Raw genomic sequence first — 27,530 nt, 5'->3', positions numbered from 1 at the left:
TAATTGGCAGTTAATTCAGAAATTCAAACTAAAATATGAGTAATCAAATTTGTGATTTCTTTGCTTAAAAGTCGGAAAATCACATGTTAAACAAGGGTATAATTATCAAGTGAATATATAAAATTTTCTTAAAGACAGACGATTTTCAACAAAAGAAACTTCAACATCATAATGACGCAGAATACAAACTAGATTTTATTCTTCGTTGTGACAATCTGTCAATATACATTGTATTTAATCCTTTACTATAGGCAGGTACTTCAGTAATTCAAACTAGATTATGAGTGATCCAATTTGTGATTTCATTGACTGTAAATGTATAACTGATAATTATAAAACTTTTGTATTTCACTAAAACAAAGTAAATGTTTTTATATTTAATATCATCATATCTAAACAATCACTATTGAAACACATCTAAACTATTCACCTTTTCTTTGTATGGGAAAATAAAAAGTTATAAAATAATACTTTTATGGCGATATTACTTGTTTTTATGTTTTTCACGCATACATACGTACTTCTACACAATAATTTCCATCTTTATTGTTAAAAACAGGAAATGGATATTATGCTATAAATAATTGATGAAGGATGCAGGATGATTAATAAAGTCAGCCAAATAATGACTAACTACTAGACCAGTCAATATGAATCTTTTAAGCAATAAAAGGCATGAAACAAAGGGGACTATGTAATTCATAATTTCCGTGCTTATTCTAAAACTATAATTTTACAATTATCATTTGTAGTCTCAAACCGCGAGATAAAGGAAAAATAGAGTAGCCATTTAATATGTCTTGTAAAATAATTCGGATTGTATGAAGTCAAACTTTTGTTAGATTGAATAACCAAAAGAAAGGGAAGTTGGCCTAAATTATATTTATTGGGTGAATGGATGGATTGGAGCAAGGCTATAGGGTGTCAACTAAACCAAGTTTGTATTAGAACAAAATTTATGTGCTAAATTTTGTCCAATCTATTAGCGCCAATAACTAAGCTTGATCAGTTTGCACAAATTAATTAAATATTGGGCTAACCACATTAATTAGTTCAATGATTAATGCCTATTTAAGATAGATATCAACCACAAACTGCATATTTCTCCTATTAGTTCCAGTTTTCATTAATAGTTCGAGTATGCGAAAGATAAGTGTTTCAAAACTCAAAGAGAAATAGGACTGAAAAATAAAGGTTGAACATAACAACTAATTTTGACTTACTTCCCGTTAATTTGTTCCATTTGCATTTATATAAATCCAGACAAGGTTTATGTAATCTTATTACAGTGTTCAAACAAACATCTCAAACAGCATAAAATGGCCTTCTCCATTCTTTTTTCTTCATTCTTTCTCATACAATCAATTACCAGTTCGATCCGATCTAAGATTCATTCCCATCCTTCTCCTTGTCACAAATGGCAACATCATCTAATTCTAGGGAAAAATATATCATGAAAGAGTCGAATGAGCTGATGAGAAACTTCCCATCGAAAAGGCTTGATGTATCTTTTAGAAATTCCCATACACTTCTTCCTTCACTCACCTCTGTCCCTATCGATCAACAAAATGCTCCTAGTCCTCTTGAGTCTTTGTTCATGTTTAACCAATCCCAACGAACTCCATCCAATCATGTCTCTTTCGAATATGGATGGAGGAATCCTCAGGAGAATTGGTCCTTATGGGTGCGAAACATGCATTCAAGATTCCAGGATGTGTGGAGAAGAGCTGGTATCTATGATTCCATATGGGGTTCCGTTTACCAAGTCCATAAAAACCTAGATTTATTGTTTGTTTTCGGGGAGAAATGGTGCCCGAAAACTAATACATTCGTTTTTCCATGGGGTGAAGCAACGATCACCTTAGAGGACGTGTTCGTTTTGGGAGGTTATTCCCTACTCGGGGAATGTGTAGTAACTTCAGCTTTTCTTGTTTCAGAAGATGAAGTAAGAATAAACGATCGATTATTGGAAGCTTATAGGGAAGGAGTGAGAACTCCTTCTCGCAAAACTACTCATCCTTGGTGGTTAGAACAATTTATGGGGAAGGGCAGCGAGGTTGAACATGAAGCCTTTCTTGCTCTATGGCTTTCGCGATATGTCTTCCCGGGGTCCAATTTGAATAACATCGTAAAGGAAGTCTTTCCCTTAGCAATTCGTCTTGCTCGGGGTATACAAGTTTGCCTTGCACCTGCCGTACTCGCAAGCATCTATAGAGATCTACGTTCACTCAAAAATGCTACTATATTGGAAATGAAGGATGGAGATTCTCCGCGAGTTAAGATTCAAGCACCTTTCTTATTAGTTCAACTGTGGGTATGGGAACGATTCCCCACCTTGCAACCAAGGCCTAACGCGATAAGGCGTGGGGAACCGAGGATATCTCGTTGGGGCTCCACCAGTAGAGGATTTAGCGTTCAGGACATCCAATTGGCTATCCGCATTGCGGCGCCCCATTTCTTGTGGCGCCCTTATGCCAAGGCTCTGGACGGGTTCGTGCCGCCTGCATTTTACAGTGAGGAAGAAGAGTTGGAATTGATTGGCCAAAATGTAAGTGGAAAAGCCTGGTTACTTGTTTTGTGCATAAGGCCAAGTGTGCTGGTCGGGCTAAAAGGGCTGCTTGAACACTATTTCCCACATCGAGTGGCAATGCAATTTGGGTATGATCAAGATATTCCAGCAACCATAGAGTTTAAAACTGAGGATCATATTGTGGCTTGGAGAGACTTTACAAGGAGAGTTGAAGACAGGAGCCTCTACATTCCATCGAAAAACTTTGTGGCTGGTGTTACTGATAGATATGATACATGGTGGAAAGTGTTTATGGAATGCACTAGGATTAAGGGTTTAGAAATATTAAGAACATAAATAGGCCTTTTGCTGTCATATGATCAGCATGCGCATTTTACCCTTTAGTTATTCTGAGTTTGAAATTTTTTCCTTTCTTTGAAATGTCATTGTCAATGGACTTGATTCTATCTATAATTTAATGAAGATCAGATGTTTGCTCTTTGCTAAATCTATCATGAACCTTTACAAGCTTTAGAATAACATTCCTTTTTTTTTTAATAAAAATTGCGGATTTTACTTTTTTGCTTGCCTTCCTCGAGTATAACGAAATGTGAATGGTAAAGAAGTTGAAAAGTTCTGTAAAGTATTAGATAAAATTTTGCTCAAGTTTATATTCCAGATTTATGGGGCTCAGCCGCTCAAGTTATGCTTGGTTAATATCAAGATGGCAACAGAAAAGGAAAAAGAAAGAACTAAATGTAAACTCACAAAATAAGCGACAACAGACAAAATATATATTTCAAATCATAAGATTTAATTTAAATTTAAACAGTTTATAGAGAGGATATAGATATCTATATCTATATTATACTAAAAGACGGTATTCAAGCTTAATATTAAGCTAAGTGGCGTACTGAAAAAAAGTCACTTGGTACTTTTAGGACAAAATACAAAAATATTTAGACAAAATCTAATAAGAATTAAGGCAAATCAGATTGATCAAATTTAATTTAAAGGTACAAATCAATTAAGATCGACTCTTATTTTCATTGTAAACAGATTCCAAAACTTTTCAAAAATAAGAATTTCTATTTTAGTAATATTTACTAACCACATGATCCTTTTTCTTCCATTTCATAATTTATTTATTTTTTTTGAAATATTATGTAGAAAAAAATGATAGTGGAACCATTGTTGTAAAAATTTGATATAAGATCTTTTTTTTTTTTTTTTAAATGATAACAATAATCACACTTTGAAATATGAGCAACAGAGTCAAAGTTACTATTGAAATAATTTTTATATTTATTTGCATTGTATTTGAATGAGTATGGTAAAAATAGATATTAAATTTAAACAAGTTAATGAAAAGCCCATGACAATGTAATAATATTAAGTATTGAATAATATAATAGCAAAACTAAGGAACAAATAGAGAGGAAAAAAATCAAAAAATTCATCATACAAAAGATGAAGGATAAAACTTATTTAAATTTGAGGTGAGAGAGTTTTGTTTAAGTATGATAAGAAATGATGTGCACGTGGATAAAGCCACATAACTAAAGTCTAATAGATAAAAGAAAAAATTAAAAATATTAAATAATAAAAATAAATTAGAGATAATGTGAGGATATTTAGACTAAGAATTACTTTAGAAAATAAAATAAAGTACGTACACACTACTTACAAATATTATTGATAATATTACATATTAGATAACGTTATAGCAAAAGTAAGAAAAACAATTAAAATTTAAAAATAAATATATTAAAAATATGGGGAAAAGACTATTTGAACTTGAGACTAGAAAGTTCTTAAATTTATGATGAGGACGCTCAAATACGGATATGACCACAAAATTGAAGTCTTTCTAGATAAAGAAAAATAAAATTTGATACCGAATTAAAAATTTAAATATACTAAATAAATATCTCATGCAGGTAATTCTACTAATTAAAATTAAAAGCCAAATTTGTATCTTGAAACTAAAAGAGAGAACAAAAATAATTTTACGTAATACGAAAAAAAATTAAGAAAATTCAATAGATTTGAAACATTATAAAAGAACTTATGTATTAATTGTTAGACTAATTTAATGTTATATATTAAAATAAAATGTGATATTATTTTGAGTATAGGTAAAATATTTATGTAAACAACTAATTAAAATTTCTTAGTATGGAAGAGAATCTATAAAGAGAAAAATAGAGATAGCGCGAGGATACTTATATTTTAAATTTATTTTTAAAAAATAAATTAAATTATTAAATAATACTCAAAAATGTTATTGATAGATTTAAACGATGAAAGAGTTTCGAGTAAGAGGATAATACTGTAAAAATATATTAATATTCAAGAATAAAAAATATATTTAATGATGATTATTAAAAGGATAATAAGCAAGACATTAAGTTAATTTATAAATAAAAAAAAATCTCATTACAGTATAACAATATTAAGTAATAAATAACGCAAAAACTATAAGCATGGAACAAAAAAGAGAAAAAAATTCTGTCTAAAAATATAGAAGGATAGGACTTATTTGAATTTGAGATGAAAAATAAAGTGGTAGTAAGAATTTTGTTAAAATAATATGATTTATTGTGCTCAAACAAGACATATCACAACGTTACATGTTTAGTATTCTTTAATATCTATCTAAAACAAAATACAAGTGCCAAAATCAAGGGGTTGGGTTATTACGGATATAAAAAAGGAAAACATGTTATCTACTATGAGAATTGAAAAATGATTTCATGTCCTGCTTCTTAATTAATATCTAATAATTTATAATTTATATATATATAAAGTTTAATTTTAAGGTTATTTGCATATAATCCAAATAACCAAATCATAATTTGATATGGTTTATGTCTACGTATCACGTGAGTACTAATACTAGTTAAGATTTAAGCAAATATGATCATGCTAACTAAATATAGTAACAAGATTTGAATTTAGTTTTTTCATATTGTGTCAAATACAATTATTTTTCTTTTCTCTGGTCACATACAATTCAACCATCTCTTTTACGACACAGCTTTGTAGAAATTTGAGCATAATATATGCATTCATTTCATTTCAATATTTCTCTTATCTGAAACTTTTCAGCCTTTACCACGATCTACGTATCTATATCGAAGGGCAAAGGTAGAAGACCAACGAGTTCAGTCAAGTTCACTAGCTTTTGTTCAAATAATGAACGTCTGTTAAGAAATTTATTAAATATATATACATTAAATTTAAAGGTGACTAATTAGTACGTACTTGAAATCATTATTTTAAAATTCAAAATTCATAAAGTTAAAATTTTGGTTCTACCTCCGTCTATAACTGCATATCCTATTAGCATATCATTTTCCTTTGTCGAGTAACATATACCATCATCAACAGTCAACGCTATTACTTCAGTATCTCAAAACTTTGTTGAATTCTCCTAAGTGAACTTGACTATGAATCTAGATAGCAGACTTGCAGAGAACATTATATCTATAGACTGGCTTATAAGTACAACACCCTTCTAGTTATCAACCCTACTATCATAACTATCATTGTCATTCTTGGACAATTTTTTGTTCCCAAGAACTTGATCTTGTCATGTGAAACTTCTTTGGCAGCTCTAAGGTATATTTTCTTCTTGAGAAATGAATAAACCACACTGATGAGTTCACTCGAAAAAATATTTCATCTCCTGCATAAGTTGTTGGAGAGACTTCGAGTCTCCTACTGTTACTATCAGTTTATCAACATATTAAGGGAAAATGAATTTTTCGTTTTCAGTTCCATCACATAAAGAGTTTCTTCACTTTCACTTCTTTTAAATACTTGTTGCAGCAGATAGGAAACTGTTCCTTCTTTATAGTCTCTAGCGAGTCTGTTTTCAGCCATAAAAAGGTACATGAAGCTTGTACACTTACCTTCATAACCAGGAACTTCTACTACACCATTCAGAAATGCCGATTTGAGATCAACATGATAAATTTCCAGCCAAAACAACTACAACAAGTAATATAATGTCACGACTGCAGGAGCAGAAGTATCTATTAAATCCACTCTATGTTGCTGGGGATATCCTTTTTGAACCAATTCAGCCTTTAGATTCTTTCAAATATCCATAATGATTAAATTTGGTTATGTGAAACCACTTAACACCAGCTATTTTATATGTTTAGGTCTTCCAACTAGTCCAAATTTAACTTGTTTGGGACTCAGGCAAATTTAGTTTCTCAGTGTCGAATAGTATCTACCAGAATAGTACTGAAAATCAAAGAGCAAATAGAGAATTGCAAAACAGAAAGAATTCTATAACTTCAATATTCTAATTGCAAACTAGAAAAAGATGAAATGACATGTACAGGTGTGAGCATGTTGTTTATGCTTTCTTTACAAGATATGAGAGTCTAAGAATTGTCACAATTCTTTCAGGTAAGTTCACCTTTAAGAGCATGAGCAGCTCTTTGAATGGCCCTTGCAGTTCTCCAAATCTCATGCTGAATTGATGCATTATGCTCTTCGCTGATCAGTCCTGAGGATCTAGAAATTGCATTGGCTATTCCTGGAAAGAAATCTAACTCACTTTCACCATCATTACGAGGGCCATAAACCTGCATTCCCAAAACACAAAACAATTACTAAGACCTATTTCTACCTTCATCCCAATAAAGTAAACCTAGTTTGACCTACGAGTAAAACATTTTTATACATTTATTAAGTAATTCCTACTGGGCAAGATACACTAGGTGTGCCATCTTCCATGCCACTTTTGTGGTGGCTGTAAATGATCTTAATGTTAATTTTCCATTAAGATCATGAAACTGGATATTTTTCCTCTTCTGCAGGGACTAAGTTTCATTATCATTAATATATATTTAGAGCCTAATGGAAGAAAAGCACTTGTGCATTCCGCTCGATTACACATAATGTTCTCTTCTACGTGGCCATTTACTTAATTTCTCCTGGCAATGGGATATCAGCCTACAGTTGCAACATCTGGAGCATATCAATCTCACGAAGATCGTCCTAAGCAAAGTCACTCAAGGTAGCTTTCTTTAGCTACTCCCTCTGTTCCATTTTATGTGATGCGCTTTTCTTATTAGTTTTTTTTCTTCAGAAATAGTGACACCTTTCTATACCTAGAAACAATTAAAACTTAAACTTCCCATTCTGATATTAATATCATGATTTTATAACCACATAAAAGGTCTGGATTGTTTAAGACTACAAGTTCCAAAATTTTTCTTTCTTTCAACTCCATACCCTTTCAAACGGAGGGAGTATTATAGCCTGTTTGGCCAAGCTGCAAAAATTAGTTTATTTTGAAAAGTATTTTTTTCTCAAAAGTGCTTTCTTCAAAAGTACTTTTGGTGAAAAACAGTTTGTGTTTGGCTAATTAATTTGAAAAGCACTTCTGAGCAGTAATTAGTGTTTGGTCAAGCTTTTAAAAACTACTTCTAAGTGTATTTTTTTCAAAAATGCTTTTCCAGAAAGTGCTTTTGAAGAGAAGCTACTTTTTTCTGTTTCTCCAAAACTGCTTCTGCTTCTCCTCAAAAACACTTTTTTTCTTCCAAAAGCTTGGCCAAACACTTCAACTTTGAAAAATAGGAGAAGCTTGGCCAAACCGACTATTAATATACAACAGTCCAAATTATTAAGATGTATTTAGTACTCTCCATAGGGCTGCGAAGCTCTATAATTATCATGGTTTCATGGAGCAGAGCAAATGTGGACCCAATGATGAATGATGAAATCATCTTAACTATAGGAAAAGCTTACCATATGCTTGAACCATGGTTTTCCCTGAAGCCCTTCGGCATCCAAAAAGCCCCTCTCAGCAAGCATGAGTCGATCATTTAACATCCGTTGCTTCAATTCAGCGTGCTCGTCTGTGGCTTCTTCATCTTTCAGTTTCTAGGTTTAGGAATAGAAATGGAGAACCAGAGTGAATATGATATCATCAGCATAAGAGTAATAATTAAAAAATAAATAAAACAAAACAAATCTAAAAAGAATAAACAAGCAAAACATAAAATAGTGTTGCAAAGATTTTAGATGTCAATCCCACACAAATTAAAAAGCACGACCAGTAGGAAAAGGTGGCAGTCTTTGGCCCTTGTCCCTTACTTTTACTAAACTCACCCACTGAATCTTTGATTTTTGGAGAACATGTTGGAAAATCATCTCATGTTATAAACTTATGCTAACAGCAATCCAAGTAATAAAAAACAAAGGCATCATTTGTTGTTTCTCCTTTTCTTTTCTTCAGTTTCGATTATCAGGAATCTCCTTCGTGTTTCCGCTCTATGTTCTACCAAGTGTATCTGTTTATGTAAGATTTGTTACTACAGATTACCATGTATAAGGGAGATAGGGACCTGGGTTCAGAGGAAAACTTCCTATAACTACCTTGTTAAAACTTCCAGTACTTGCGAAGATTATAAATTACAAATAGAAGAAGAAAAAGTAGCATTAAAGGTAAACTTCATGTCTTCTGGGACCCCATTATTTAAGCTTTTCGTTCCACAAATTTTCTCCATTACTTCCCAATGCTCGGTATCCGATCATAACTACTTTGGAAGAAAGAAAGAAAGCTTCAATAGACTGAAATTGTCCAACAACTTTTTATATCTAAACTTCAAAGTTTTATATCTAACCTTTGCTTCTTCCAGAGTTTCTACAGCTGCAGCAGCAAGTTCTTGAATGGCAGCAGTAATAGGATGCAAAGAGATGCCTCCTTCCAATAAGTCACTCAGAATATGGGTATAGTCCTGTAAAATAGAACTTAAGGATTAACCCACAGGAAAGGGTGTTGCCAATGAAGGTCAGGGAGAAGGAGAGATCTTGTGTGATGCTCATTGAAAACAAATATCAACCTTCATTGTCTACCGAAGAGGATTTAGATTATGATCTTTAATAAAGCAAGTATCATTATTGCTGGTTTCAAAGGAATTCACCCCTTCATCCTCATAAAACTTGCATTTTTTAGAGCCAATCACATAGTATAAAGGAAATCGTGTTTTTTCTTCTATAAGAAATATATAAATGCATTCAAGTGAGTTTGGTCGAGAGAAATCACAATGGCCAAGCATACACTGAATGTCATGGACCTAATTAGCACAATATAGATATGAGAGATGCATAGAGAAGGTATTCAATTTTTGCACTTTATGGCGTGGGAATAATGCTTCTTCCAAGAAACAGTACTCATAATATTCCAGCATCTAAATGCACCAGGTCAGAGGTATTAACAATAGCTTATGCTTTAATATACCTGCAGCTGAGCAGCATATGTGAAATAATTAAAAGGTAAAATCAGATCGTCAGCCAGGCGAAGTGCAAGAAGACCCCAAACTCCTGTCACTGTGAGGGAAGGGAGGAGAAACAAAAGAAAAGAGCCATGTCATCTCCAGAGCATGACCTCAAAAGCAAAAGACAAAAAATAAAACCCTAAAGACTTGTATTAAGAAATATTTTTAAGTTATATTCGATGAGTCTAACATATATATACAAAGTCGGTAAATCTGAATAAGCTACAAAAACATTTAAAAGCAAAGTACAGAAGATAAGAAACTACCTGCCACATGCCGCTGAAAGAACGGATCTCCACAGTTCACCATCCAGTTATAGGAATCAAATGCTGTGTGATATACCGGAAAATCTGCAGCAGAATGAATCAATCATTATAGAATTTATTGGACACAATGTAACTGGGAAAGAAAGAACTGAAGTCCCACAGTTTGGATCATTTTGGGCTTGGTCTGGTTTAGCTAAGGATGGAAGCACTGTACCTTTTCCATAGTACAAATCAACAGAAGGAACACCTGCATGGTGCAAAAATGGGGCAAAATCTGAATCTACTCCACTAAGCCGCTGAATCTGCATATGCAAGACCATCATTATTGCACGCAGCTTAGAAGAGTACATAAGAGCAGATAAATGGACACAAGGATATTCATCATTTGCCTTCATCAGAAACTAAAACAGGGGGAAACAGCACTGGTAGCTACATTTAAACTGGTTACAGAGGGGATCTTATCGTTGCAAAGATAGGCCAATACATTTCAGTTGCCTATAAAATGGCTTTTCTTTTGGAGGATAAAGAACTCTTTCCAAATGCAAAGAGTTGCAATGAGGGCCACTTACTCGACCAAATTTGCAGTCACTTACCATTACAAAAATACTTCACACTCATGCATTTGACTTTGCATCCTGTTAAGTATTTAAAGAGAAGTCAATCTTACCACACTCCTTGAAGAAGGATGTTGTGATAGCAAGCAATCATCATGCCAATAAAATGCTCTCTTTCTTTCTTAAATTTTAGTTTCAAGTTGCTTTAATTGATCAAGATCTAAGATCTATTATGAATTCCAAATTTATTATGACCCAAGCTCACAAAATTGGGTCATGAAATCTAAAATCAAGAGCATTTTTGGTAATACACTACACAAGGATATAATTGCACTCTTTGCATGTGTTAGTATGTTTAATTTGTGCACATTATAGATTTGTGTGAGACGAAATTCACTGAGAACACAACAAACAATATGGAAGCCAAGTCTTGTTTTCATGCATCCATGTATAAACACAAAAGTGTTCAATGTCCATCCAAAGTCCAAACACAATATCTTAAAATCTCAGCCACGATACACCTATTATGAAATTTTGAGTAAAGAAATGAAGAAAAGAGGGCATAAGAAACTTACCCTGATATCTCTATTAGCAGCTGTCCATCTTTCATAAAGAGTCATGCCCTCTGAGTCAGGGTCATTAACCTTATGCAGCACATCAAATACAATTAGCTAAAGTATAAGATAAAAAGGCATCATGGTATAAACTATTTCCACTAAATGATAGCTTAGCAGGCTTACCTTCTTGGTGATCTCAGTAAGCAGATCGTCTAACTGAGGGGTTGTACTGGGAAAAAACCCAGGGCCTTGAACTGCACAATCCACATTTAGATAGGCCACAGATTTAGATCCAAGGTTGACAAGATTCTGCTCAACCCACTCAGTTGATCCAATCTGAATCCATGAAAAGAGAACAAGATGAGTTCAAAACAAAAGTAAAGATCATGAGAATAAACCCTGGTAGCTTTGAGGAAGCAGTCTAACATTTCAGTAGCCAGTTCAGGTTTCAAGAATATGTGTATGAACTGTGCTACACTTCTATCTGTTAAATAGCCCATGCCATAAAAACATGCGTAAAGGCTTATAGACTAGCCACTCAAACCACTTCCTTATTTTATGGCCAATCCCACAGTTTAATCATCCAGCCAGACTTGGAGGTTGTGTCCACTTAAAATTCTTGTTCATTGGCAGAAGATGAAGCGACTAAAGAGAATCATAAGCCTATTCTATTATTAGCATACATAGTTCGAAAAAGAGGGTTAAACAAGTTGGCCAGAATAATCTACAAGCCAATTCTAGATGTTGCACCTGGTCCTACCATCTATCAGCAGAACATACAGGTGACTTCTGGAGAAAGAACATTACCTACCATCCCAAACTCTTCTGCATCCCAACTGCAAAGAATGATTGTTCTTCGAGGGTTCCAACCCAAACGCATGAGAAGAGCATATCGACGAGCAATGTCAAGCAGGGCAGCAGTTCCACTATTGGGGTCAACTGCTCCGTAAGTCCATGCATCTCTATGGTTCCCGAGAAGTACAAAACGATCCGGCTCTTCTGATCCCCTTATGACAGCAAAAACATTATGAATTGTTGCCATCTTTCTCTCCCCCTGGAATCAGAAATAATGCAGAAACGTTTTAATAATTTTCTGCGCTGACCTGCTTTTGAGCTATCCATATGTTCATCATTTTGTTAGGAAACTTTAGTAGTTAAACACTTCTACAAAAAGAAATAGCAAAATACTTTACAATTAACTTTTTGAATACTCAATCCATGTCATTTTTTTCAGGGAGTAATCCGATGCAGGTTCTCTTTCTTTTTCTTTGGGGGGGGGGGGGGGGGACTTCGTCATGTACATGTATTAGAAAGACATTAAGAAATGAGAAAATGGAAGAACAAAATAACAAGAACATCAATATGAGAGATGATGTGGGACTGGATAATTTATTTGTCAAAAAATACACAAAGCAAACAAAGTTGACAAGACTCAATTTAAGCTAATGGTTGCATGAATTCAAACACTGTGCAATTAGGTTATAGATATGTAGATAGAATTAGAAGGTGAGAACTGCAGAAAATCTATTGCTTTGATGAAGCTCATGAACGGCATATCTCTTCAAAGATGGGGATTAAACGAATGAGTCCATAGAGACTTTCAATACAGTAAAGTTCCTTTCAATGACATGACTTTCCTAAGATGTATTTCAGTCATGCATGTCTATCTTAAGGAAGCATAAAGAATGCCTTTCAAAATGCCGATCCAAGTAACCATTGTGTGATAATGGAGAAATAACTAGCAGGAGTAATTTATATGTTACCATCTCAAGAAAAAACTAGCAGGAGTTATTATTGCTTTCTATCAACCAAAGCATATATTTAACCATTTAAGCACTTCATAACACTACAGAAATGTTAGCAATCTTTGAGATATCACATAATTCTGAACTTGGCAATAGCTATGATGACTAATGCATATTGACAATAAAAGCAGCAGCAGTGACACAATAGTTAGTGGCAGCTGTAACAAGTAACTCATTCCTAGCAGAATCTGACAATAAATCACCCACTTCTTTAGGTAAGAAAATAGATAAGCCCTTTATCATAATTAGAGACCAAATTTGAACGAAAGCATCTACTAAAGCAAGAACTGAGTTCCATACTATTTCAATGAGGTCGATCCAAAAGGAAAGCTGAAATCCTTGAGAAATTTGGACTTCTAAAGTATAAATTGGGTCCTAATATACCTAGTTAGTCATATGACATAGAAAAAGCAACTTTACTGCTTCATGAAAAAAGTGATCAGCTCTGGAGTAGATCCAAAAATGTTGACACAGCTTATGTGGAAAGAGTGAAAAGAGTAAGTTTATTTCCATAAAGTGTAGTTTTCTCATCTAGAGGACCATGCTCCCCAAAGGATACTCCTCTCTCATTAAAAGCAACACTTGCCACTGGGTAAAAGAGTTAGAGTTAGCTTAAAATTTGAAAAATCTAGTGGTTCGTGGTGAAAAACATATGTAATATTTGATTACAGAAAATAAGACATCGTTCTGCTCAGTCTTCCTTTCACCTTTTTGGGAAGACACAGTAAAAGCTAAGCATTGATGGAGCACCTTCATAGCATCTAAGTTTTTCCTGTTAAGTATCTCGCTTGTACTGAATACATTCTTAATCAAATCTTTGATTTTGGGCTATCAAAACTCTGGAATCTAAAATTAATTCAACCTATAAAGCTGAGTGCTATATTGTGTACTTAAGCTGTCCCATCATATCACATTTACTTTATCATTGCTTCATGAACAACCGGCCTGGAATCAGCCATAGCTATACCCCGAGCTTATGTTAACCCTTTATAAATGAAAGAGATGTTGTGTGAATCACTCACATCTCATGTGACACGTGGAACTAGAGAAGAATTCAAAATCACTTAAGTTCTCCTAATTTGGCCATCATGTTATACTAACATCATCAAGCCAACTAAAAATATCAGAAACCTAAAATACTTTGCATGTAGTTTTAAACAAACTTAAAGAATCCAGAGTCTAGAAATTTATGTCCTGTTTTCAAAAGTCAATCTCAGATCATCTTGACAAGCCAGCTAATGTTTGACAACAATGCAGCAGATAAATAACTAGACAAAAGACAACGTTACAAGAAAACCAAATAAGGGAAGCAAGAGCAGATCGGCTAATGATCTTTTCAATTGCCTTGATGTATTCCCCGTGTTGAACGAGAATGACATAGGTACCCCAAACCTCAAATACATCCATCATAAGAAAATCTTGCTAAAATTTTATCTTTTAAATACTTACTGCTGCATGCCCAATAGCATTGATCAGAACCTCAATCAAGCACAAACTCTCATAGCTAAAGCTAAGTATCGTTAGGCCAACTTATCTACGCAAATTTTCAGGTTCATCTTTCCGTTACAAGACAACCAAACTCCTCCAACATCCCTCTTTCCCCACCAGCTACCTCCCGACGGATAAACATAACTTCTTTAAGGTGAGATTGAACACTATCCTACTCAAACTGTCCTACCACCCTACAACCAAGCATAGCGTAAGCCAATACCACCCACCCCCCAATTTCAAGATTTTTCTTATTGTAAAATATCAGTTCATTTATTCACCAACATGATACTCCCAAAAGAAAACATATGCACAATTTGGAAATATAATCTTCCATCTCTCATCAAAGCCCACTCAGCAAGCCAAACAAAAAAGGCAATTGTTTAACCAAAAGTAGACATGACAACAAAGAAGTAATCTTCAACCATCATCTATCAAGAAGTACACCAAAAGTAATAAACTTGTAAATTTTGGGAAACTCAGACACTTACAAAATAGAACTCCCTTCATTTCATTTTACTACAAAATAGAAAAGTACCTTTTTGGAACTAAAATAACCCATCACTTCTAGAAACTTTCAAAATTTTAGCCAAATAATAGTAGTCATAATCAACGCCAGGAGTGGATGTAGGCTTTAAGGTATGGATACGGCAGAACCAAGTAGTTGTGGGCTTGTGGCTCAAACCCTCAATATATATGTTAAGAAATATACTAAATATGTACAAAAAATAAATTCACTCAATAACTACCATATGAGGTCACTGTCATAGAATCCAGAACCCATAAAAGTAAGGAAAGTTTAAATTCTGGATGAGACATTCAACACAAAAAGATGAGAAAAGAAGGAGCATGACAAGAGGGTTGTCAACCACCTCAACTAACCTCGTACGTAAAGTTGACCATAAACGGGCCGGGCCCAACTCTTACACTTGAACTACATTTCATACTCTTCCTCCATTCATAAGGCATGTCAGCTCCCTCAAGTGACTTCAATATACTCTCAGCTGACACCATTGATATAGGCAATGAAGGTATACTCGGAAACCTTTTCATCACCCGTGGATCATCGAATCTCAACTTCTCACCCCCACCCCCAGCCCCCCATCCAGGACTTAGTGGGTCCCCTAACCCACTCATCACTGTCCCTCTCTCAACCCCACCTGCAAACTCACTTTCACTATCAGTAAACATCAGCACTGCCGTCACCCCACGCGCCGCCGCCTTCCCCACTACCTCATTCCTCGACAACCCACCACCCCTCCTCACTAACCCAACACATCCCTCAATCTTCACCCCCTGCGCACCGAGCGCAACATAGTCCTTTTCCCTTCCGTAATTCAAGAAAACCGGCTTGCCGTACGCCGATCCAGATGGCGAATACGCGTGATACGGTTTTATAACGCCGTTTTGAGACGAACCCGGTTCGGACAACGTTAAAGAAAGAACCGAACCGTTGGGAAAATGGAGAGTAACTGAAGAGAACAAAGGGTAGGAAAGGAGAACGGAATAGTTAGTGACGTGGGTTTGAAGGTTTAAGGATTCGAAATGGGATTTGACATAAAGTGCTGTGTGAAGGGAGAGGGTGGTGCCAGCGAGGTGGGGGTGGAGGGTGAGGTGGCGGAGGTAGGTGGCGAGTGTGTAGTTTGTGGCGGAAGAGAGGAAAGTGTTGAGGAAGAAAAGGGTGTTTTTGGAACTTTTATTTGGGGAGTTTTGGTGATGGGAGTAGTAATGGTGGAGGGTGGTGAAGAAAGCAAGAATAAAAAGAATGAAGAGGAAACTAAAGGTCTGTTTTGAGATAAATAATGGCATTTTGGAAGCATACGGAGAGCATGATTGAGGCATTTTTTCTCTTTTCAGGAAAAAATGGCAATGGTGGAGAGAGTAGAGAGTGTGAGTTCTTGGAACTGGTGTTTATATATACAGTGGGAAGTTGTTCAGTTACAGTAATATTTGGAAATTCAGATAATAGATTTGTCTTTTGGGTTTATGGGGGGTGACTGTCGAGGGTTTTTGGCATGCGAGGGTGAGGGGCGTGGAGACAAATGTTTGATGTGACGGATGAGAATCTGTTCATGTATTAAGGGAGATTTATTGCGTTGCTTCACAATAGTTTCTCCGACCCTACTAGTACTAGCAAAAAAGGAAAAATACTCCGACCCTCAGTTCTCGCGGCCTCGAATACAAAATCTTTTTTCTTTCTTTTGCATATATTTGGTAGAACGATGAGAGTATTCTTTGACACACTACCAATTTGTCAAGAAGAACAACATTTAAAAATTTAGTGCACGTTAAAAAGAATATTGACATAAAATTGAGTATAAGATTTTAAGTTCAAATTAAGGGTTTTCAAGAAATGACTGAGAGAGGTTGAGGACCTAATGGTGAGGATTATATATATATATATATATATATATATATATATATATAATTTTAAAAAAAGCATTAACTTTTATTGGTTTGGTTTTGTTTGATTTTCAACTTAAAGCATATGACAAAAATATAAAAATTGACGAAATCGAAACAAAAAAGACAGACTTTATTTGTTCGTTTTGTATATTTAATAAAATCAACATAATTAGTTTGATGAGTTTGTTTCCTTGTATTAAGTTAATTCCAGTTAGTATAACTCCAGTTAGTATCTTAGTTAAGTTGTAATCGGGGTGCGCAATTAGGTGGTTATATTGTACAATAGTACTAGTTGGTTATTCTTGTAATCGAATAGCTAAATGATTAAGCTAAAATTATATTATCTCTTAATGGCTCAGATTTTCCTCCCTTCTCAGCACTGTGATCACCACATTTTTCTGATTTTAGCTCTAATTTACAAACTTAACATGGGATCAAAGACTATGATCAAGCAATTCTAGGGATTTCTTCGTGCAATTGAGGAAATTTTAGAGAATTTGTTTTAATTTTGGCTTCGTAACCCTAACTTTTGTGCATTTTTCGAGTAATTTTATGGCAATTACAGATGACTCTAGTAGTACAACTACTGGCGATGCAGATACTGTCATGGGATTGACCGGAAGAACAGTCGTGCTCGACCATAGCCACTCGTTATATCTTTATCCATTGGACGGAAGGGGATCAATATCGGTGGAAGGGGATCAATATCGGTGAATCTGTTGTTGATTGATATGGAGAATTATACTCTTTAGAATCGAGCTATAAAAGTAGCTCCGCTAGGAAAGAAAAAACTTTATTTGGTTAATAGTTCAACATCTAAAGATGATTTTGGGCCACCATTGGCACATCAAGAGGATTGCTGCAACGTGATTGTCACCTCTTTTAATATTACTAGGCACATAGAGCCTACTGTTGTGTTCACTGCCTCATTAGGGAACAAGCAGAAAAGAAACTATAACTTGGATTGTGATTTATGTCACATTAAAGGACACATAAGAGATGACTTATACAAACCAATGAAGTATGAAGGTTGTTCAAAAAAAAAAAAAATTGAACTTCTACAAATTGATTGATTATCCCTATAGTTTAAAGCCAAAGAAGAAGGTTAACTCTGCAGTCGTTTTGGTAGTGATACAGGTGCACCATACAGCAACCACTCTTTCTTTGGTGGTCAAAAAGGACCAAGGCAAGTAGTTGCTCTTTTTTTACCTAAGCTCAATACAATTAAATCCAACAGATGCTGAATAAGCTTACTTTGTCATATGCAACTACTAGTGCTAACATTGACATTTAATAGTAATACAATTCTTAATCGGATTATTGATATTGGGTCCATTAATTATAACTTGTGATAAATATTTGATGAACAATGTTGTATTAGTAGCTAACCAAGGAAAAGTTCAAATGCCAAATGGAGAATCATATGAAGTGATTGTCAGATAGCTAGAGGTGATATCATAAAAAATATATTATTGTACCAGCATTTAATTTCAATCTGTTAACAGTCTAAAAAATAATAAGAGAATTAAAATGTTTTATATTTTTATTTCTTGAATTTTATATTTTTCAGGATCTTTGGTTTAGGAAAGTCAAGGAGATTGATAAAGAAGAATGTAGATTGAATCTACTAGCTACATCAAAAGGAAAGCATGTAAATGAAGGTGACGAGTCCCTAGCTGTACCATATCAGGAGGATGCTAATATTTGGCACAAGAGACTCGCACATATACCAATAGTTGTACTTAGGAATAGGAAGGTTTTTTATTTCAAGAATAAACGCGATTTTGTCTTGGATTATTATGTTGTATGGCCCTTGGCTAGACAAACTAAAGTACCTTTTTCAGTTAGTACTAGTAGAAGATTTGTTATTTTTTATTAAAGCACATTGATGTATGGAGCCCTTGTAAAGCAGCCAATCATCATAGAATGAAGTACTTTCTTACATTGATAGATGATTGTTCCAGAATGTAGTTTTAATCTGATGTTATTTTGCTGTTGAAACTTTTTACTAATATGGTTTACACTCAATTTAGTAAGACGATCAAAGTCTTTATATCAGACAATGGGTCTGAATTTTTAAACTCTAGTTGTGGTGAATTGTTTGCCTCACATGAAATGGTGCAGCAAAATTCTTGCCTTTATACTCCTCAATAAAATGATATCGTTGAAAGGCGGCATAATCATATCCTGGAGACAAGCAGAGCTATCAAGTCTCAAGGTGGTCTGTCACGACCCAAAATCTCAACCTTTGTGATGACGTCTATCTCGATACTAGGTAAGACGATAATCTCAATAAACTACAATTTCTTTTAAGTTTGAAAATATAATATTTAAATACAATATAAAATCCCACAAATATTGATACGAACACTCCCCAAAACCTGGTGTCACTGAGTACGTGAACATCTAATATGAATACAAGTCTGAAAAATACGGTCCATAATAGTCTGAGACCAAATGCAGTAAACAAAGAAATAGGGAAGGAGAGGCAAGGTCTGCGAAACACGGTAGCTACCTCTGAATCTCCGGAAAATCAACTGTGCGAGAGAATTAGCACCTGCTATGTCCGGAAATACCTGAATCTGCACACGAAGTGCAGGGTGTAGTATGAGTACAACCAACTCAACAAGTAATAATAATAACTAAGGAATCGAAGATAATGACGAGCTACACAGTTATAGTTTATTTTCAGTAATTCCAGCAGAGAGTAGACATGCTATCAATTCCAGCAGTTTATGTCAAATCAGTTTTATACAATTCAAGTTCGTATAATACGGATATAAAATCTTTCAGAGAATTTCACAACAATGACAGATAGCAACTAAGTGCAACAACAATGAAAAATAGGTACAACCTCTCAGGACAACAATCACTCACTAGGCTCACAGCCCTCAGCACTCACACTCAATGGGTACCCGCGCTCACTAGGGATGTACAGACTCCTGAGGGGCTCCTACAAACCAAGCGCCATAATCCGCACGGACAACTCATGTGCTATAATATCCTGCACGGACAACTCACGTGCCATAATATTCTTACCTCACCGACCGGCCCTCGGCCGTACTCAGTCCTCAACCTCTCTAGTCTCTCGGGCTCTCAGAAATCACAAAAATCATCCCAAACAAAGATAACATAGTGTATCAACAAATATCAAGAAAGACTGAGGTATGATACGCAAAAAAAATCATGATTTAGTATAAGACAACAATTAGCAAATAATTCAATAAGTATGCGATCTCTACGGCTCCCAACAGTACTATCACATAGCATAAGTATGATTTCTAACATGATTTACAGTCAAATTTCTTCAACGCATAGAGAGCATATAGCTAACAATAAGTTATTCAACTTTATAGTTTCATGGGACGGACCAAGTCATAATCCCTTCGGTGCACGCCCACACGACCGTCACCTAGCATGTGCGTCACCTCCAAGATAATCACATGATACACAAATTCAGGGTTTCATACCCTCAAGACCATATTTAAAATTGTTACTTACCTCAAAACGTGAAATTCTTTACTCTATAATGCCTTTGCTTCGCAAATCGGCCGCCAAACATCTCGAATCTAGTCACAAATAATTCGATTCAGTCAATAAAATTTATTGGAATTAATTTCATAAGAAAATACAAGTTTTTCCACAAAAATCTAAAATTACACTCCAAATATCTCGGAACCCGACAAAAGTTATAAAATCTGAAAGCTCATTCAATCACGAGTCTACCCATACCAATTTTACCAAAATCCGACCTCAACTCGACCCTCAAATCTTCAAATCTTCAAATCGTATTTTCAAATTCCTAAGTTTAAATCCCCGATTTACACCTCAAAAACACGTAATCTAGTCGGATTATTTGATGATAATTCAATATTATAGAGTAGAAATGATCACAAGTTACTTACCTCAAGATTTCCCGTGATTTCTCGCTCAAAAATCGCCTCACCCGCTTTTGGAAATGTCAAAAATGACAAAATCTCGGACTCCTCTATTTTTAACATTCTGACCAGAAGTTTCGCACCTGCGGAAATTTGAACCGCTCCTGCGGATCTTTCCCCCGCTTCTGCGAACGATATCGCTTCTGCCATCCCCCACGCGCAGGTGCGTGTCCACACCTGCGAGATGCCTTCCGCATCTGCGCTCTACAGTCACCAGCCCAGCCTCCGTTTCTGCGCATCTTAGCTCGCACCTGTGAGCTCGCTTGTGCGAGTTTCCTGTCCGCTTCTGCGAACCTTGCGCACCTGCAAGGTCCATTGCGCTTCTGCGTGGTCACACCTGCGAGCCAAGTTCCGCAGGTGCGATTTCACCAGAAGGCAGAAACTTCAGGTTTTTCTTCTTATTCCGAATTTGATCCGTTAACCATCCGAAACTCACCCGAGCACCCCGGGACCTCAACCAAATATACCAACAAGTCCTAAAATATCATACGAACTTAGTCGGACCTTCAAATCACATCCAACAACACTAAAAATATAAATCACACATAGATTCAAACCTAATGAACTTTGAAACTTCTAAATTCTACAAACGACGCCGGAACCGATCAAATCACTTTCGATTGACCTAAAATTTTGCACACAAGTCATAAATAAAATAACGGAGGTATTCCAATTTTAAGAATCGGATTCCGACCCCGATATCAAAAAGTCAAACCCCGATCAAACTTTCCAAAAATTTGACTTTCGCCATTTCAAGCCTAATTCCACTACGGACCTCCAAATAATATTTCGGACACGCTCCTAAGTCCAAAATTACCATACGGAGCTATTGGATTATCATAATTCGAATCCGATGTCGTTTACACATAAGTCAACATCTAGTCAACTATTTCAACTTAAGCTTCCAACATAAAATTTATTCTTCCAAGCTAACTCTGAAACACCTTAAAACCAAAACCGACAATTCACACAAGTCATAATACCTCGTAGGAAGTTATTCAAGACTTCAAATAGTTGAAAGGAACGTAAATGTTCAAAATGACCTGTCGGGTCGTTATAATCTCCCCCACTTAAACATACGTTCGTCCTCGAACGTGCCAAGAGTTGTTCCTAAGCCTTTAAATCATTGTTCCTCCTTACCATGCACATACCTGGGGGTGATCCCACGCCACCCTATTCCATAGATATGACAACACAACACAATTGAAGATCATTAATTTAACTTTAGCCAAAAACCTTGGAGCAAAATTTCTAACATCCAGAATTCTTTTCAAGACCCGAATCTCATATCTACCCACTGTATAAGCCTGAACAAGCTGTACCCAGCCATAACCATAATCCCAGATACAATCGCATAACTTAGTACACAACTCGCATACACTTAACACCATTTTTTATCACATTAACTACTAAAAACCAACCAAGTACTAGTATAAAACCCTGCATTCAACAAAACCTCATTCCAAAACCTTTGTACACTGCCAACGATGAAAGAAACAATCAACACTCATAACCACTCATCAGATCAACTAGCCACAGAGCTCTCTCGCCCCGACCAGAACAATAATCATATTCTAAGCAGACTTTTAATATTATCCTCCTGAATATACCGTAATCAAACCTGACAGTACCCATTCTAGGTCCAATAACCTTATATTATTAAACACAACTACCCCACAGACATGCCACATCAATATAACTCAAGCCACAATTGCGCAATCCGTGTACCCACATATGGGAGATGTCTCAAGGAAGAGAACCGTATTGCAAGTTCAACAAGCACCACCACAATCGCACTGTTACAACTAACTCCTCAAATTTCGTGAAGAGGATAATCGTAGGCGCATGTACATAATTGTAGAGGAAGGAAAATTAATGAATCAGATAAATTATCATAGAAATAAAATTCCCACACACGACACAGATAACTCATGTGCCAATAATATGAATTGCCTGGCATGGTCACATGCATCCAGTCCCAGCATATCATACATGAGAAATTAAACAAGTATACATGTATATGATAATGAAATAAGATTCGCAGGCTCCTGGACTGGTATAAATAACACGCCATAGCGTAAGCATGTGCAAAGTCTGCTATCACACTTCAAATCAGCAAGTTAACGCAGAAATAGTAACTACCCCATTTATTCAGGGAATCATCTTCTTTGTAACCTCAAGTATAGCCCAGATAGTTCTCAACAAAGGAACGAATACGGGAAACGTTATAACTTTACACTTAACAGTCAACTCTAGACATATTATAGCCTAAGAATTCTTCCGAGTATGAATACTTGCCCTAATGCCTGCACATGGGCTCAAACCTCACATATATGCGCACTCATAGCGCATAGCTATCACAAATAATTAACGCAACTAGTGCCTCCACCGAGTTTTAAATAAAATAGTCACTTCAAATAGGTCGCAACCCGAAACAATATACTTCTGGGAACTCCCAGTCTCCAAATTCATCAAACACATGAATCACTGTAACTGGTCCCAACTCCAACACTATAATGACTAACACATCTTCCATTCACGATCTTCCCATAAGGAATACTTTCATAATTCTTCCGTGCCGCATAGCGATAATTTGGATATCAGCAGTCTATCAACCAGGTGAGTACTGCAATACCAATGAACATCTGTAAGTCAAAACACAATGCGCCTTTTGAAATGCGCACCCTTCTTAGGGATTACCGAGCAGTTATAACATTCATCTAATTATCTGAAATTGACCATTCTATCCAAAATTCGTGATCTTCCTTTCAAAAATACACTGCCACCTTGTACATGTAAATCTTAATCCCGCACAATGCACCACATCTATTATGCCATCATGTGACAAGCACAAGAATCTCATTATCAACTCTGAGTCACCGGAAAATTACATACCTTATTAGTTAGAAACGTCTCTCTTGCTTCTTTCCAGGAGGAAATCACAATACATAATACGTTTCATACACCGGTAGAAAATATCCAGTTCAAACCAAGGATTAAACCATCATGAACACTTTGAAATCCATCCGCACAAAATCAAGCTATCAGAACTGAATTCATCTAACTCCACCAAGCCACACAAGTTGCCAAATCCGAGAGTATTGCCACAAAATACCCGTAAAGCCCCACATCATCATAAGAACCAAAAGAACCGAGCATACCATTACCATACTGATCCAGCATGTTACTCATTTGTCCTATTTTCTCCGAGTTTCTTCTGAATCACCCTCAGGTTGACATTTCTCCTTGTCAATACACTACTATCCTTACCTAAAGCTCACTACAAGACCTCATAACATAAAACCACATCGCCCTAAGGCCCATAAGCCACTGTATTCTTCTTAAGCACCTTCATAAATACCCCAACCGTAACACTCACTCTGAAAATACCTTATGCGAATTTAAAAATTGTTCCTCCTTCCTTTCTTATACTGAAATGTAGAATCCATAGTCAAACAGAATTACCGCACGTCCCGATACTATCCAATGTAAGTAAATGATTCTAGTGATATACAAATTCGAAAAAATTTCAATTTCCACATATACATTTTGAATCCATTAGAACCCTCTCGATAGTCATCCATTCTGCTCAAATCTAATTTACTACGCCCCAAACGGGCCGAAAGACATGTGCTCCTTTAACATAGTTAATACTTAAATAAGTAACCCTGCCTTAACACGACCAACTAAATTCATACTTCGTGTTCACTACATCCTTCAAAATAACAACTTAATCATTCTAAAATTTTCATATTCCTATAAAGTGCCCTATAACCCATATACACCTGGATCAGCCTAAATAAAGATAACATAGTGTATCAACAAATATCAAGAAAGACTGAGGTATAATAAGCAAGAAAAATCATGACTGAGTACAAGACAATAATTTGAAAATAATTCAACAAGTATGTGACCTCTACGGGTCCCAACAATACTATCGCATAGCGTAAATATGATTTCTAACATGATTTACAGTTAAATTTCTTCAACACAGAGAGGGCATATAGCTAACAATAAGTTATTTAACTTTACAGTTTTATGGGATGGACCAAGTCACAATTCCCTCGGTGTACGCCCACACGGCCGTCACCTAGCATGTGCGCCACCTCCAAAATAATCACATGTTACAAATATCCTGGGTTTCATACCCTCAGGACCATATTTAAAAACTGTTACTTACCTCAAAACGTTAAATTCTTTACTCTGTTATGCCTTTGCCTCGAAAATCAGCCTCTAAACGCCTTGAATCTAGTCACAAATAATTTGATTCAGTCAATAAAATTTATTGGAATTAATTCCATAAGAAAATGCAAGTTGTTCCACAAAAATCCGAAATTACACTCCAAAAAACCCCCGTGGGGCCCACGTCTCGGAACCCGACAAAATTTATAAAATCCGAAAGCTCATTCAACCACGAGTCTACCCATACCAATTTTACCAAATTCCGACCTCAACTCGACCCTCAAATCTTCAAATCGTATTTTCAAATCCCTAAGTTCAAATCCCTGATTTACACCTCAAAAACACGTAATCTAGTCGAATTATTTGATGATAATTCAATATTATAGAGTAGAAATTATAATAACTGACTTACCTCAAGATTTCATGTGATTTCTCACTCAAATATCGCCTCACCCGCTTTTGGAAATGTCAAAATTTCGGACTCCTCTATTTTTAATATTCTGACCAGGAGTTTTGCACCTATGAAAATTTGAACCGCTTCTCCGCAACCGCTGCTGCGGATCTTTCCCCCGCGTCTGTGAAGGATATCGCTTCTGCCATCCCCCACGCACAGGTGCGTATCCGCATCTGCGTTCCACAGTCACCAGCCCAGCCTCCGCTTCTGCGTATCTCAACTCGCACATGCGAGCTCGCTTGTGCGCGCTTCTGCGAACCTTGCACACCTGCGAGGTCCATTGCGCTTCTGCGTGGTCGCACCTGCGAGCCAAGTTCCGTAGGTGTGATTGCACCAGAAGGCAGAAACTTTAGGTTTTTATTCTAAGTCCGAATTTGATCTGTTAACCATCCGAAACTCACCCGAGCCCCCAGGGATCTCAACCAAATATACCAACAAGTCCTAAAACTTCATACGAACTTATTCGAACCTTCAAATCACATCCAACAACACTAAAAACACGAATCACACATAGATTCAAGCCTAATGAACTCTTAAAACTTTCGATTTAAACGACGTCGGAACCTATCAAATCACGTCGGATTGGCCTCAAATTTTGCACACAAGTCCTAAATGACATAATGGAGGTATTTCAATTTTCAGAATAGATTCCAACCCCGATATCAAAAAGTCAACCCCCCGGTCAAACTTCCCAAAAATTCGACTTTCGCCATTTCAAGCCTAGTTCTACTACTGACCTCCAAATAATTTTTTGGACACGCTCCTAAGTCCAAAATTACCATACGGAGTTACTGGAATTATCAGAATTCGAATCCGAGGTCGTTTACATATAAGTCAACATCTGGTCAACTATTTCAACTTAAGCTTCTAACATGAAATTCATTTTTCCAAGCTAACTCTGAAATACCTTAAAACCAAAACCGATAATTCACACAAGTCATAATACCTCGTAGGAAGTTATTCAAGATTTCAAATAGTTGAAAGGAGCGTAAATGCTCTAAACGACCGGTCGGGTCGTTATATCTGCCTATTAGGTTCTGGGGTAAATCTATATAAGCTCCAGTCTATGTAATTAACAGGGTTCCCTCTACTGTTTTAGATAGTTTGTCCCAGTTTGAGGATTTTTATGGGAAGCCTCCTACATTTAGCCATATGAAACTGTTGGGATGTCTATGTTATGCCTTTAATCTCACCAAGCAGGATAAGTTTGCGTCTAGAGCTATTAAATCTGTCCATGTGGAGTATGCTTTATCTCATAAAGGTTATCTTCTCTTATGTCTTAGATACTAGAACTTTCTTTGTTATTTAAGAAGTGAAGTTCTTTGAACAAGTATTCCCTTTTAAGCATCCTCGCCCGATCTTATCACACAATCACCACATATATCTCCTCAGTTTTTATATGTTCTAGTATGTTCAATTGTTATTATAGGTTCAAAGGTTTATCTCTAGTTGAATTGGGACATTTGTTGAGTCATAACACCATTTTCCTTTGGACAACACTAAACTGCAAGATACCAATGTAGAGGGCAATACTAATTATGCTACACCACATGCTACTCCAATTGCTCCACCTGTCCTGGATACACCTCGTCGGAGATCAGAAAGGGTGAGAAAACCACCTATCGGGCTCAAAAATTTTGTTAGGACAGATAAAGGGAAAGATGCTACTAACAGTTGTCTCTATTCAATTTCTGAGGTGCTAGGATACGACTCTTTATCTCCATACTATCAAAGTTATTTGTTTCATTTCTCAGCTCAACTAAAACCTAAATCTTACTATAAAGTCAAAAAGTATCCTAGATGGGTTGATGTCATGAAGGCTGAGATTAAGGTCTTAGAAGATAATAAAACTTGGGAGATAGTCTTATTGTCTTCAGGAAAGAAAGTTGTAGGATCTAAGTAGCTGTATAAAATAAATTACAAAGCTCCAAGGGAGCCAAAGCTAGACTAGTGACAAAGAAGTATAATAAAAAAGAAGGAATAGACTATCAAGAAACTGTTTCCCCTTTAGTGAAGATGGTCACAATCAGAGCTATTATTGGCGTATGAGCTGCAAAGAAATGGCAT

At 35.8% G+C, this 27,530-nt stretch overlaps 2 protein-coding genes across 2 annotated transcripts; one reads left to right on the top strand and one right to left on the bottom strand.

Annotated features, from left to right (window-relative positions):
* Positions 1 to 1,417: 1,417 nt before the first annotated feature.
* LOC107790200 (protein MAINTENANCE OF MERISTEMS-like) lies at positions 1,418 to 2,866 on the top strand. Its single transcript, XM_016612105.2, has one exon. It carries the CDS (start codon positions 1,418 to 1,420, stop codon positions 2,864 to 2,866), a length of 1,449 nt encoding a protein of 482 aa, XP_016467591.2.
* Positions 2,867 to 6,794: 3,928 nt separating this feature from the next.
* LOC107790202 (putative glutamate carboxypeptidase AMP1) lies at positions 6,795 to 16,470 on the bottom strand. The gene is made up of 10 exons (XM_016612107.2): positions 15,366 to 16,470; positions 12,002 to 12,244; positions 11,374 to 11,526; positions 11,209 to 11,277; positions 10,294 to 10,381; positions 10,080 to 10,163; positions 9,777 to 9,865; positions 9,160 to 9,273; positions 8,282 to 8,416; positions 6,795 to 7,113 (listed from the first exon to the last, which is right to left on the bottom strand). The coding sequence occupies exons 1-10, from the start codon at positions 16,323 to 16,325 to the stop codon at positions 6,931 to 6,933; spliced, it is 2,118 nt and encodes a 705-aa protein (XP_016467593.1). The 5' UTR covers positions 16,326 to 16,470; the 3' UTR covers positions 6,795 to 6,930.
* Between the last annotated feature and the right edge of the window lie 11,060 nt (positions 16,471 to 27,530).

This window comes from Nicotiana tabacum, chromosome 19 (genome assembly GCF_000715075.1).
Source record: "Nicotiana tabacum cultivar K326 chromosome 19, ASM71507v2, whole genome shotgun sequence".
Lineage (NCBI taxonomy): Eukaryota > Viridiplantae > Streptophyta > Magnoliopsida > Solanales > Solanaceae > Nicotiana > Nicotiana tabacum.
This window is presented reverse-complemented; position numbering and strand designations above follow the sequence as displayed.